Source organism: Idiotropiscis lumnitzeri, chromosome 6 (genome assembly GCF_059441095.1).
Source record: "Idiotropiscis lumnitzeri isolate Australia: NSW breed Sydney's pygmy pipehorse chromosome 6, RoL_Ilum_1.0, whole genome shotgun sequence".
NCBI lineage: Eukaryota > Metazoa > Chordata > Actinopteri > Syngnathiformes > Syngnathidae > Idiotropiscis > Idiotropiscis lumnitzeri.
In genome coordinates, this window is record NC_142396.1 from 9,087,010 (window position 1) to 9,100,520 (window position 13,511).

At 40.9% G+C, this 13,511-nt stretch overlaps 2 protein-coding genes across 2 annotated transcripts in view; one reads left to right on the plus strand and one right to left on the minus strand.

Moving 5' to 3' along the window:
• Nucleotides 1–1,759: 1,759 nt before the first annotated feature.
• The window catches only part of ca12 (carbonic anhydrase 12), a 73,588-nt gene continuing 61,836 nt past the window's right edge, over nucleotides 1,760–13,511 (minus strand). Inside the window, exons 6-15 of the mRNA XM_088298600.1 lie at nucleotides 12,463–12,557; nucleotides 7,774–9,951; nucleotides 7,569–7,589; nucleotides 5,525–5,704; nucleotides 4,428–4,570; nucleotides 3,396–3,491; nucleotides 3,261–3,324; nucleotides 3,026–3,183; nucleotides 2,797–2,923; nucleotides 1,760–2,459 (exon numbers count right to left, since the gene is read on the minus strand). Of these exons, the coding sequence (XP_088154726.1) occupies nucleotides 1,957–2,459; nucleotides 2,797–2,923; nucleotides 3,026–3,183; nucleotides 3,261–3,324; nucleotides 3,396–3,491; nucleotides 4,428–4,570; nucleotides 5,525–5,704; nucleotides 7,569–7,589; nucleotides 7,774–7,831 (1,350 nt within the window). The 5' untranslated portion in view covers nucleotides 7,832–9,951; nucleotides 12,463–12,557 and the 3' untranslated portion in view covers nucleotides 1,760–1,956. The remainder of the gene's footprint in view (nucleotides 2,460–2,796; nucleotides 2,924–3,025; nucleotides 3,184–3,260; nucleotides 3,325–3,395; nucleotides 3,492–4,427; nucleotides 4,571–5,524; nucleotides 5,705–7,568; nucleotides 7,590–7,773; nucleotides 9,952–12,462; nucleotides 12,558–13,511) is intronic.
• Nucleotides 9,863–12,732, plus strand: LOC148335114 (inter-alpha-trypsin inhibitor). Its single transcript, XM_088298599.1, has 6 exons — nucleotides 9,863–9,929; nucleotides 11,186–11,377; nucleotides 11,970–12,146; nucleotides 12,220–12,264; nucleotides 12,483–12,561; nucleotides 12,648–12,732. Exons 1-6 carry the CDS (start codon nucleotides 9,863–9,865, stop codon nucleotides 12,730–12,732), a joined length of 645 nt encoding a protein of 214 aa, XP_088154725.1.

A 13,511-nucleotide genomic window follows, 5' to 3' on the forward strand; every position in this document is an offset into this window, starting at 1 on the left:
GTGAATTACCCAACTTTATTTTAGCGTAAACCTGCACAATCAAACGGTTTCCAAAGCAGGAACAAAAAAATTCCCTATACAAAGATATAAAAACACTTTTTAGAGCCACTTAAAATGACATCGCGGGCCGGATCTGGCCCTCAGGCCATAAGTTTCACACCCACTGGAAATGTTATCAAAAACCAATCCGTGCTGTGGGGGTGATAAAAGAGTGGTCACCTTTTTTCCAAAAGTGTGTTTTTTTACATGCTTGGGCTAATTCAGATAAAACACAGGGATTATCTCAAGTGTTTAACTTGGAAAAAAAAAACATACCACAAGCTATGTAGTAATGTAAAGCCCTTAAGTATATACTCCAGAGTAGGAATTCTTTAAAAGAGAGGAAAATAAGGAACATCATTTTTTTATGCATCATCACATTTTCAGAAATGACTCAGAATGAGACGTGTGTAAAATATTGTACAATCACTGTTTCTTTTTTTTTTTTTTAAACAGAGAAAAAAAAAACTGCAACGCGTAATGTACAAAAAGCAGGTTTGTTTAAATTTTGTTTGTAAACTAATATGCATCGACACCAAATTTGTGTGACTGACGTCAATTTGTTTTTGATGGTATTCAAGTTTTATTATGTAGCATAAGCATCCCTTTATACTTGCTGCAAATGTTAAATAAAACTCTGGATCTATCTCTGTTTTACTCTCGTTTAAATTTGAATAATCTGATTTTGGGCCCCACCATTCGGTATACCTGTAACGGCGTAGAAATGGGAATTTTCTATTTTAAAATGTTTAACTGTTTATTATTAACATGTCAAAGTGGTCGACAAGAGCTGTGCCCGTCGTGGAGAAAACTGGTTGTTATTAGGTCATTTTCCGAACCCACTTGCTGGGTTGTTGAGGAATGGAGCAGATTGGGTACCTTCACCCAAAGTTGGGTGACCCAGCAGTTTGGGTTAAAGGTTGGACTTGGACGGGCTGACGCACTGAAGCTAGTTGCTATTTTGGAGTTTGAAGTTAATGTAAATTTAATGTAACATTCCTGGAAAGTGTTGGCGCAGCGGGTACGGAGATTCTGTTTATAACATTTATGGTTTGAATTTCTAAGTTCGGCCGAGGTGTTGAAGGGGTCAGGTCTTGATGGCCAGTTTTGAGTCTCTGCATTTTTCAATGTATCTTCATCTTTCGCTGGAGCAGTTTGCAGCAAAGTGTAAAGCGGACGGGATGACAATGAACAGCTCCAAATCGGAGGCCAAGGTTTTTAGTTGGAAATGCGTGTCATGTGTGTCCTCTCCGGGTCGAGGGTGAGATCCCCTGGAAGAGCTGATCAAAGTGGCTGGGGAGAGGAGAGGGAAGTGTGGGATTTCTGCTCTTTTGATCTTAATTAATCATTGGTTTGTTATTTGGCTCGTGCCTCAAGTAGGACAGCCTTTTGCGTGGTATTGTATATAGCATTAACGCTTACAAAAATACCACATTCATTCATGGGAGTAGCAGGCAAAAAATGCCCTTGTCTGTACAACAACTACAATATCAGGCGTCAATAAAAAAAAAAAATCAGATTGAGCACTCAGGAATCACAGTACAACTGATACACAAAGATGCAGTTTTTTTTTTAAACTAGTTTATGAAAAGCTTTTCAAAGAAAACAGGAAGGCACGGACCCAACTCCCATTACATACCTTATTTTGCGACACAAATTTAGATAAAACAATCTTTGTCGTAGTGACAGGTCAGTATGTCTGATGATACTTTTGACACGCAGGCAAGGTTATAAATGAGCACAAAAATAATTTTTGATTATGTGCACACGCTGGAATAAATAATTACATTTTAATAATATTAGTTAGAATATGCCAGAGAAAGCAGAGCATGATGACTAAAATTCTACTTTTACTACGCTAGACACACACGGCTGATATGTGCGACAGAAAGCGACTCGAGTATGCGAGGAGTCGCTCTAGTCCTCCCACTCGCTTTTCAAAAGCCAAGGATGCATTGTATAACTATCAAGGTACGGATCAAGCAGGTAGAAATCCTCAAATTCCTGCCCAAGGGGCCGTCCACTGAGGAGGTACTTGATGGTTGCGGGAGCGAGGTCTGACTTACAGGCCAGGTAGCTGTTGAGGTTGAGCTTAGGGAGGACAGCCTCAGCTAGAGAAACAGACAGGCTCTTGCTGGTGGTGGACTGTTGCATCTCCTGGGACTTCTGCTGAAGCAATGAGCCAAAGGCCACTGTCGTCTTTGAGATCTCTTGCAACATGGACAGCCATCTGGTTGATGATGTTAATTCATTTGTGGGTTGCTTCAATTCTGCTTGCGCATACTCCTGGTAGAGCAACTTGGTGGCACTTGGGGACAGGAGCCCACTTTCAATGACCTCCTCCAAATCACCAACCAATAATTGGCGAATGATTGCCTTCCTCTTGAGGATGCACGTAGTTGACATACGGGTCCTCACTCCTACATTAGACACAGAGCCAGTCATTTTTTGTTGTACATTCAGGCACAGGTGAGATTCTTTTGGGGAGATGCCATCATGCCCAGCCAAAAGCAGATTGTCATCAGACAAAATGTCAGGAAAGCAAGTAGCCTATCAAGGCATTCCGCACCATGTTAGCCATTTAAAGAGCACGACACCTTCATGACAAATGATACGCCTGCCCACCAGAAAAGCACGATAATGGTTAACTGTGCCCTCAGCCAGCAGCTCCCAAACCAGACATAAGTCAACATGTGCATCAAAGCTGATATGAGATTGATTTTACAGCCATGCAGCATTGCTGGAGGGCATTTTTACCTAGCTTAAAGGAACTCAAGACAACACGGTTCTCGATAGGCAATGGATTCCTGAAGTTGTTAACAAGAGGCACGCTGGAGACTTGATTGGCTGAGGAGGCGAAGAGGGTTGCTGCCAGGGCGTCATACTGCAAACACGAGAGAGATAAAAAAAAAAAATGCTACATCAAAGTAATTGATGTAAAAGTTGACGGGCGATTTGTAGAGAATGGAATCGGCAAATAAGTCACCTGAGCTTGAGAGATGGTGACAGGATTCTTGAACACTGTCCACAGCACACTTTGATAGCAAGGCGGTGCCGTCAGAGAACCGTCGTAACGGAAATACTCATCCAGAAGCTGTGGCATCAGTGCTCTGACATCGAAAGCGGGAATCTCATGTACGTTAGCTGGAAATAAAATGGAGAGGTCATTCTCCTATGATCCACACAATCACTTGTAACAACGCAAATTGTGGGAGACTCACATTTGTGGGGGATTTGAGAGAGATGTGAAAGAATGTTGTCATAGCCTGGACTGAAAGCCCCAATCTGTTTGGGAAAATAAAAAGAGTCAGCTGGTCACATGGTCCGATAGAGACAAAAGGTCTAAAAATTGTCACCTCAATGAAAACACCCAGCACAGCCAGCCCGTCAGATTTATCAAACGCCATGGATACATTGGGGTACTTTTCTGAGTTGTAGTGTACAATGTGAAGCTGTAAGACAAGAGAGAGAAATGGGTTATGATGGAAAATATATACTTTCATTTTGTTCTGCTGATCAGGGCCACGGGGGCAGCAGTCTGAGTAGGACGCCATATTCACGTCAGCATGACTGGACACCTGAGGTCTCCTTCCAGATGCCAGTCGCCAAGGGAAGGCTTCCAAAACAGAAGACTGAGCCACATCAGCTGCCTTTTCTTTTTAATAGAACATGTATTTCTATGACAATTTAGGGGAATCAAAGTGGACGTGGAGGTTTTTAGATTGCGTTGTGTCATGCTATGAGACCAAAAACAACATGTCATCAAAGTGTGGTTGTGGATTCTGGAATGCCTTGAAAGGACACGTTGACAATTGAGTCTCTGTGTCCACTGAGACTCGGACCACAACACCTTGCATGTGGCTCCGCAGCCGCTGGCACACGCAGTCTTGTGTCGGCACAGGTGAAAAAAAAAAAAAAAAAAAAAAAGGACAAAAAGTCATTGCCGCTTGAAACAGTAGCACATTATGTTTTGAGACGGTCTGTTATCAAACAGTGTACGATGTTTGGAAATGTTCCTCCAGGGCTTGCTAGGAACACATGTAAACTGTGGAAATAAAGCTTGGGGGGAGCTTTACTCAGCACAACTGTAAATACAGAAAGAGGAAAAATTCTCAAGGGGATTGAAATTGATGGTACATGACGGAAACTGATCTTTTAAGTTCCCGAGAATCCAAGTGAAAAAAAGTGGATTTTTATTTTTTTACGCATTGCATTAAAATGATGGCATGAGTCGTGTCAAATCTTGCAAAAGGCGCAATTCAACAGCACTACATTTTGGTATCATCTGCCAGTCCAATTTGAGACGTTTCAATTGTAGCGATGCTCGCAGGTAAATGTGGTCGGTGCATTTCCTCAATGGATCAAGTTGCCATTGACTTTTTATTTACCTCTGCAGCATACCGCTTGCTGTCAACCGTGTGCTCAGAACCCAGAGGATTGGTTTTGGAGCCCCAGTGAATGTGGAGCTGAGCTGCAGTGTTGCGTTGAGGGAGGCCAGAGATGGTCATCGTTGGGGGGAGTAATATTTGGACTGTGGAGAAGATGACACAAAAGCCACGTATTTATTTTATTATCAGTGAATCATGAAGCATTAAATGAAACGCTACAATGCATTCATGAGAGCGTAGAGGTTCAAGGAAGTTGTGGTTGTAGTACGGTAGTTTCTGACGTAACAACCGACCAGAGGTACTGCAAACAATGCAGAGATGACAAAGCGTCTTTGAGCTACTTTAAGATCAAGTGACCATATCTCTTCATGGTAAATCAGTGCATGACGAATATTTCTTTTTTTTTTCAGTGCAAGTCTCTGTCAACACACACTGATGATGATGCGTGCTTCCGCTCCGACCCGTCAGAACAGCACATGTACCATTTTTGGCAAGTGGTTCGTTTGCCGCAACTGTTTCAGCAGATTGTTGGCATAGTCGAGCTAACCGATGCCAGTTGCTGACGTTGAGATTAACCAAACCCAGTGCAGGGTAGGGATAGCAGATGAGTAATCTTTGCTCCGAATTTCCCAGAATAAATATGAAGCTCTTTCATTTAGTGAAATAGCTGCTAAGAAAAGAAAGGCGAGAAGAGTTAACACGGTAGATGTCAAAACAAACCAAAGCCACCTATCATTTTCTGCTCTATTTTTTATGGGTCATTTATAGGGAATGTGTTAACACCACATTCATGTATTCCTTTTCTTTTTATTTATTTCTAGTGCCTATACAGAAGAAAGTATAATGCTGGTGCACAAAATTGACATTGAATGGGGTTTAAAGTCCGGTTTACCAAAAGTAGAGTTGGGACGCAAAATGATAAGGCGTCTTAAGTTTTGTTTCATTTATTTACGTACAGTTTTGGCAACATGTGATGTATCAGTACATTTGGATCCTGGGGAGGAACCACATTTCTAATTTGGGTCTTCAGCTGAAAAGATTTTGGAAAACCGATTTTGGGAGACGAAGCGATGCCTCAACATGGGTGAAATACTCACTTGAATGTCCGTTATTTTTCATCTTAAGATTGTTTCCACTTGTCAGATCATAGTTCTCGAGCACAATTGGTCTTAAAGATGCATCAAAGATGAGATTCTTTGTCTTGAAGTCAATTGGAGACTGCATCGGCCCAGCACAGTAAGGAAAGTTTTGGTGCCAGTGGCTTTCTCCATCTAAGCCTGTAAATAGAATCAAGGTCAGTCCATCCATGCATTCTTCCGTTTTCTATAAAGCCGGGTCGGGCTTACCCCAGCTGACTTTAGGTGCGCGTAAATCGCAGGGGAATTCTGAATGAGGCAATGAGTTGGAACTGATTCCACGCCAGCTGGAGGTCAACTATGTGAACCACTAACCTACAAATGGTCTCCGTTAAAGACTTTCCCAAAGTTAGCTTTTGTTCTGTTTCTTATCGCATTCTTCCAATGAATGGATAACGAGGGGTCTTTATGTGACTGAATAATCATTTTGAAAATTAATGTATTTAAGTTCCCCCGTGCTCAATCAAATTAGCGAAATTGGTGTGATCGTGGATTGGTTGTTTGTCGTTATGTGACCCGCGATTGACTGACAACCCGCCAACTGCCCGAAGACAGCTGGGACAGCTTGTGAGGAAAAGCGGTTCAGGTGATGGATGGATGGATGTTTAAAAGGGACATTGAGCATATATATACTTCACAATGTTAAACTCAATGATCGCCTACAAAATATTGTGTCTATAATCAAAGCGGAATATTACTGATTGAATGCAAAAACAATTCATTGTGTGAACATGAGGAGCAGGCTGTCGTACAACTTCCCGGTCTAAATGAGAGGATTGTACAAAGAGAAAGATGCAGAATATTTTTAGAATCTGAATTTGATGAGTTCCACGGCTTCACGATGTCTCTTAACATTAAGTCAGTAGTGGAAGGAAGGCGTGACAATAAGACAGACATGTTAATTAAAATGTATGCGGGATGAAAGTAAAGTTCGCAAACCCGATGACCGTGTCTCCAAAGCGCCATGTTTAGTTTTCAGCAAAGCTATTCTATTCCAGATTAATGATGACTGACTGAATTCAACCCCGAAAAATGGTTTGTGCCACTTTTGTGGCCGGTTTAGAGATGACTGATGCACCGCATCATGACAGCTCAACCGATGTGAATCGCTCAATCCTTATTCTGATACCACAAAAAGACATGACGAACCAAGATGTGCAGTGAGAAAGAGAACAACCAGCAACGTCTTGACTTTGGATTTCAAGGTTCGATTGCTCGTGGTCGATGAGTCACCTATGCGCTTGTCATGTGGCCTCCGGCTGGCCAGACTCTTGACCACTAACATGTCCCTCTGAATGCTTTCAGCCTTTGACTGAGGGTGAACTCTTCAACGCTACATTTCTTTTTTTCCTGCATCAAATGTTTTTACAACAGCAGATGACTCAGATAATAACTATGATAGTTTCAAAGGGCTTCTTTTAAATGTCTTGATTGTTCCTAATTGACATGTGCACCAACTAAAGATGTGTGATTAGTATGCACTGCACCAGGCCTCATTGGCTCTCATTAATGGCAAACCACAGCCAGGTTAAAAAAAAAGGAATATCAGACCTTGTTAGTAAAAGGTTTCCACTAATTGGAATGCAAATAACAGTGTAGGAAATAATTTCAGCAAAGAAATGTTGAAGACAAGACTATATTAATTATTATTTCCGTTGTAAAATGAATGAAGCAGTCATTCATCCAGGAAAAATATGTATAATAAACTTCAAATTGGGTCACTGAATGCAACACTGGGGTTTGAGAAGAAATCTTTGGGCAAGCTCACTATTTGACAATTTGAATTATCGCAAAGCAATTCATGGTACATAATGGTTAGATATTAGTTACAGTTCCTTTATACCGCACAATTGCATCCTATTATTTCCATCTCTTAAATAAGTCAGAAACTAACTTTGACCTGGGGTACATGATAAATGCATTGTTGCTATAACATGGAGAACATGTCCAAGTTATTTCAAAAGCACATTGAAGAAAAGGTTGAAAAAAGTATACTCAGACTTACTGGTGTAGCCCCATTTGGCCCCTGAAACAGACAAATAGGTTGCACTGTGAATTAACTTGCAATTAGGAGAAGTCCGTTTGAATAATTAAAGGTTAAAGAGAATAATTGTCTTTCAAAAGCCAAATCACCTGCAAAAAAAACAGTCAATGAAGAGTAATAATAAAGTAACATTTTTTTTTTTTTTTTTATCATGAAAGCATCTTACCGTAAGTGACGGCCGCTTGCAGTAATAGAGCGATGGATATGAGGCTCAACCGCAGCATCTTGGTGTCCTCTGACCGATGTGGATCGGTCCGTCCTGCAAACCACAAGCCTCCACACCGCTTTTAAGCGCACGTTGTCTCTCGTCGTAGCCTCCATTGACGTCACAGTCACAACAACACCAGCCCACTGGGTCTTCTTGTCAACACGCTCTGTGACAAGTGCACGGCTTCCACGGAATCTTTGTCAAGTGCCTCTAGCCGAGTGTGTGCTTGCATGAGTGTGTGTTTACAATTTGACACCAGAGGGCTCTATCTTTCTATCTTGACTTAACGCCATTTACTGTGTTTCTACTTTATTGACAGGCTTCTGTGTAATACATGCACATATCGTCATCCATTTTTTTTTTTAAATTTGTTCAAATGTTGCACTCATGCAAACAACAACATTGTCAAACGACGGTCCACACGGGCAGAAACGTACAAGCACGCTTTAAGATTCATGCTGGGGCAGCACTGTAGTGACCAAAGTTATTATGTCAAGAAAAACTACATACATCTGTTTTATCCTCTTCCAGTCATTACTTGACTTGTAACCGCATCCAGATGAGTCATTCTTATTTTATTTGATATGATTTCGGACACAAGAACACTTTTATAATTTAATTAAAGCTCATCATTTTTAACAGTGAGAGACTCCACACATGACGAGAGGGGAATAAATCACCACGTGTGCTCTTATTGCTTTTATAGTGCGTGGTGTACTCGAGATGCCTGACACACCACCAGACTGAAAGAATAGATTTTCAAATTCCACTACTGATCTATAAATAACTCAGTGGTTTAGGTCCTGAAAACATTGAAGAAATGCTGAATGGACATAAACGCTGTAGGGTTCTGCGATCAGCATACTTGGGTCTTAATGGAGCCCAGAGTTCAAAGTAAACACGGTGAAGCTGCAATTAGCTGTTATGCTGCACACAAATGAAATAAGCTTCCAGCGGAAGTGAAGTCAGCCCAGCCAGTGTCAATGCTTTTAAATCCATGTTCATTTTTTTTCCGCCTAACTTTGATTAAGGTCCATTTTTAAATCTTTTTTATTTGATTTTTTTAGATATTTTAGAAAGCCACTTAGACTCACACCATGCTCTGCAGAATCCTGATAACAATACTGATCATTTGAATCAGCTGTGTTGGAGGAAGGAAACATCAAAAACATGCAGGATAGTGGTCCTCAAGGACTGGATTTGGACACCCGTGAAAAAGAATAAGGAAAACGAACTTATCTGGTAACCACATCACAGCGGCATCACAACTTTTGTGTTTGTCATTTTTACTGTGGTAAATGACTTGGGAGACACGTTATACAAACACGCAATACAACCAGTTTGGTTGGCGTATGGTTCCGTTTCACGTCACAATCACTGATTTGGGGGGCTTAGTCAATTCCAAGTGTCTTTGGAAATAATGAACATGCACGATTTGCAAATCCGACAATTTTCCATGCAGCTCAATGAGGAAAAATCCCTCCCAATCTACACCGTGAGGTAATTGCTGAGGATAATCTTTTCGAGACATTCGACAATCGGGCCTTCTTTGTTTGCAAGTGAGGGAAAATGCTCAAATGTGAATATGTCAGTCAAACATGCTCACGCGAGTAGTTCAGCACACTGGGAATTGGTACTGCTCTGAGAACATCTGATCTCGGAAAACAAGCAGGGTCAGGCCTGGTTAGGACATGGATGGGAGACCATCTGAGACTGCAGGGTGTGCTTATTTCCCCACGTCTTTGCATCAACCCATAAAATGACAATAAATGCATGGTAAATCTGCCAGGTCAGGAAATGTACTGCTGCTTAGAAATGAAATCCAAAAGACTGACTCAAATTATTACAGCAACCTCGTTTAGCAAAACACAACTGCGCATGCACACAAACTGCTGTCGTCTACCTGATCCCACGTTGGTCCGTTACGATTTGTTTCGAATGAAAAGGTGCTAGCGTTGGTCCAAAGGTCAGCCACAACAGCCCACTCACGCAGTAGTTTACAACCAGGACTCAGTGGGTGAGAGACAGCTCCGAGCCAAGCTGCAAGATGAAGCGCCTACTACTTTTTGGCATTGTCTTTGCTGCATTTCACCTCGGCTATTCTGATGTCCCAGGTAGGTCCCTCCATTTTACAATCTGTGTTGAAGAATATAAAAAAAAAAAAAAACATTTGGTATAAAAAAATCTGCACAGCAACCAGTAGATGGATATATTTTTAAAAATGTAATTAATTTGTAAACCTTTAAAACATGATTCATATTTAATTTTAAGCGTAATTGTATTTAGTCAAATCTCAACCAAGATAAAAGCAAACTTCCTGCTGAGTTGTCTCAGCGCAAGATAGCAGCTACAAAAACGTTGATATGTTGGACTAAACTTACAGTTTATGTTTTTTTTTTTCTCATCACTTAATTTCCTTTGAGCTCGTTTAAGGCTTTGTCTGAGAACAAACCCAACAGGATGTTTTTATTCAAAGAAACGGTTGCAGTTACCCGCCCATTTTCTTCAGCGCCTGTCTTCATTACAGTCGCGGGTGATCTGGAGCCTATCCCAGCTGACTTTGGGCACAAAGCTGGCAATTTCATAAAAAAATTAATGTATTTACACATTGCAAATTACGATGACTAACATAAACCAAAATTACAATGTGTTGACACCTCAACGCAATGAATGTATGTGGGTGTGATTGTGATGGTGTACAAGGCAATTTGAATCACTTTTCATCCAAAATCAAGTGGGTTATTGGTAAAAAAAAAAAGTTTTGATAGTATATGAAACCAAATCCCTTTTGAGGAACCAAGCAGGGCAGGAAGTTTGAACGTAGCATTAGTGGTGCTTTTTATTGCCATCATAAAAAGAGGGCGTGATGAGTTTAAACATTTACATGGATGCATGATATCGCAAGCCTGTGCAACGGTCATGTTATCATTACCAGAGGTGGGCATTCAATCACTGACGGATGCTCGTTTCGCTGACGAATGCCAGGACACTTTTAAAACATGACAGACGAAGCATCGATGGTGGTGGATTTTCATCAACCGGAGTAATCAACACTAACCGCATACGTCAGTGACGGATTGCCTGTTTTGCTGAGGTTGCAGGATGGGGGAGGTGGGATGGAACGCCGGACTGATTATCAGACCGACGGACTTCTGGCAGACTAATTGATGGAGTAACTCACTGATGATTACAATTCAGTCCGGCTTGAAAAAATGACAGACTGACAAATGACGGACGGGTACCCAGGCCGCTGACAGATGACAAACATTGGAGCAGTAACATTTTTCAAAATGCCCACCTCTGATCATTGCTAGTTCTCGTCATCACTTCGTACTTAACAGTGGTATCTTTTTTTTTTATCATCCAACAGAATTTTGCCACCTGGCCGAGGATGAAGGTTATGGGGGGAACTTCATCATTTCTTTGTACTATGACGGCAGCAAAGACCAATGCAGCCCGTTCGTATACAAAGGCGAAGGAGGCAACGGCAATCGTTTCCTAAACGAACGGGAGTGCATGAGGAACTGTTCGGCCAATATAGAACTCAGCTACCCCAAAGATGGTAAGATTAGCTGGAAGCTACTATATTGTCAACTTGTAATGTACCGTGGCTAAAAGCAGATTTACTTGGTGGTGTATATGGTGACTTTGAAACATGAACATGCAATATGAGTTAAAAGACTGGTGGATGAGATAAAAGCAAGTAGCACATGCTTTTATCAAATCACTCACTCAAAATGTTAGTTAATAGAATAAATAAGAAATATATATATATTTTTGTCTGTTTGAATTTTAGTATGTGCAGGTTTCTGTGTCCTATCCTGCCGGTGTTAATATTTACTGCCTTTAGCCTATTAAGGAGCCATGAAAAGAAACTAATTGTTGAATTAATGTTGGTCAAAACTGTGCAGTTTTATTTTTGCAAAGGCTGAATTTCGGCATTTCATTCCATTTGATGGTTCAGATGCAAAGTACCTATAGTACCCTCGAAGTCGAGCACGTCACGCGGGCACGTTTGTGTAGACAATACGCCACCACGTGGTAAAGAATAAAATTACAGAGTGCGTGTGAATGAAACAGCTTTGAACACTTGACCTTGTTTAACATCATTATCAGATGCCGATTCTAATTACTTCGTTTTTCCCCCCTCCTAGCAACGTCAGTTTGCCTCTTGAGGAAGTTCAATGGCGGATGCAATGGCAAGTTTTTGAGATTTTACTACGATGCCGTTCATGGGAAGTGCAAAAAATTTACTTGGACGGGCTGCCATGGAAACGGAAACCGATTTTTTGACCATGACAGCTGCAACGCCACCTGTGCCGGTATCCGCGGTGAGTGTGGATCTCCTGCCAATCTTGATTGTACGTTCCAAGCAGATCTAATTGTTTTTACATTTATTCTCAGATGACCGAGAGGAAGAGGAGGAGGATGAGACAGACACACCAATCGGTAGATAAAAACAGTAACCTACAAAACCTCAGACATGATATGGGGGAAGAAATTCAATCGTAGCCACTAAATAGGTATATAATACAAATTAGTGTTTTGTGGCCGTAATCGAATTTTTCCCCGCCATGTCATGTCTGGTCCACTGTTCTAAAAAGAATTCATTGGATGTAAACATGCATGCTAGTTGGATTTACTCACTTGATGGTCATCGTCAACAGCAATCATCTGTGGAGTTTTGATTGGTCTCATCGTGACAGCTATCATCATAACGATCATCGTCTTGACGGTTCAGTCTAAGTAAGAGCAAAGTTTTCAATTAAATACAAGATCAGGGTTATTGGATTAAGTGTCTCCTGTAACTTCTAACTGTGCTCCTACTGCAGGAAAAAGCAGACAAAGTCCTCGGCAAAAAGTAAAGACGAACAGCCGGAAGTTCCTCTCAGGGAGCAGAGTCTTGAAATGGCATAATCCAACAAACAACTTGGGTGTGTGTGTCTGTTTTTTTGTTGTTTTTTTTTAAGTGTCGATACCATACTTAGATCTTTTGTGTAATTCCAACTTTCTAGTGTATATCTTGGGATCGCGATAAAGATGCGAACGTGTTTACCATTTGTGACAATATAGCATCAATGGAAGCATCCAGCCCTCGCAGTCATCAAGGCGACGATTTTTTTTTCCCAGTACTGCACTCCATTGAGTGACATTCTAGCTCAATGACACCAAATCTGATGGAGGACTTAGATGTTTGCAGTATTGAATATTAAGTCAGGACATTTTTTTTTACATGTACTGCACATCTGATTGTTTGTGTGTCATTGCAATAATCTAAAAGCTGTTCAACAAGAAAATAATCAGACTGAATTTTAACTACTTGTGAGTCACTCAAATAATTCTACAAGTAAATCTGCTCCTTTAGTTTTGCTTTTCACTGCACAGCAATACCAACATACAACATGTGACTGTTTACTGTTAGATACACACTATACACGTGGAATATTTTACTTGCAAATGTTCATTGAAAAAATGTAAATTGCAATGGCAGTAAATAAAGGTTTCACGATTGTAACATTTATTCTTCATCAACAGGCTGTTTCAAATTAAATACTTCCAGTTGAATAAGATCCTGTCGTGCTTAAGTGTTTTAATTTTACACACGAATGACTCCTTAGAGGCCCGGAACTGAAAGTTTCCAGGAACCAAATTACCGACTGTATTTTCACCTAAGGTTCTGGGAATTTTTCATTCTA

Coding starts and splice junctions, on each gene's coding strand:
- LOC148335114 (XM_088298599.1), top strand. CDS start 9,863: ATGAAGCGCCTACTACTTTTTGGCATTGTCTTTGCTGCATTTCACCTC. Junction 9,930..11,185: donor CGGCTATTCTGATGTCCCAG/GTAGGTCCCTCC, acceptor ATCATCCAACAG/AATTTTGCCACCTGGCCGAG. Junction 12,562..12,647: donor GTCTTGACGGTTCAGTCTAA/GTAAGAGCAAAG, acceptor CTCCTACTGCAG/GAAAAAGCAGACAAAGTCCT.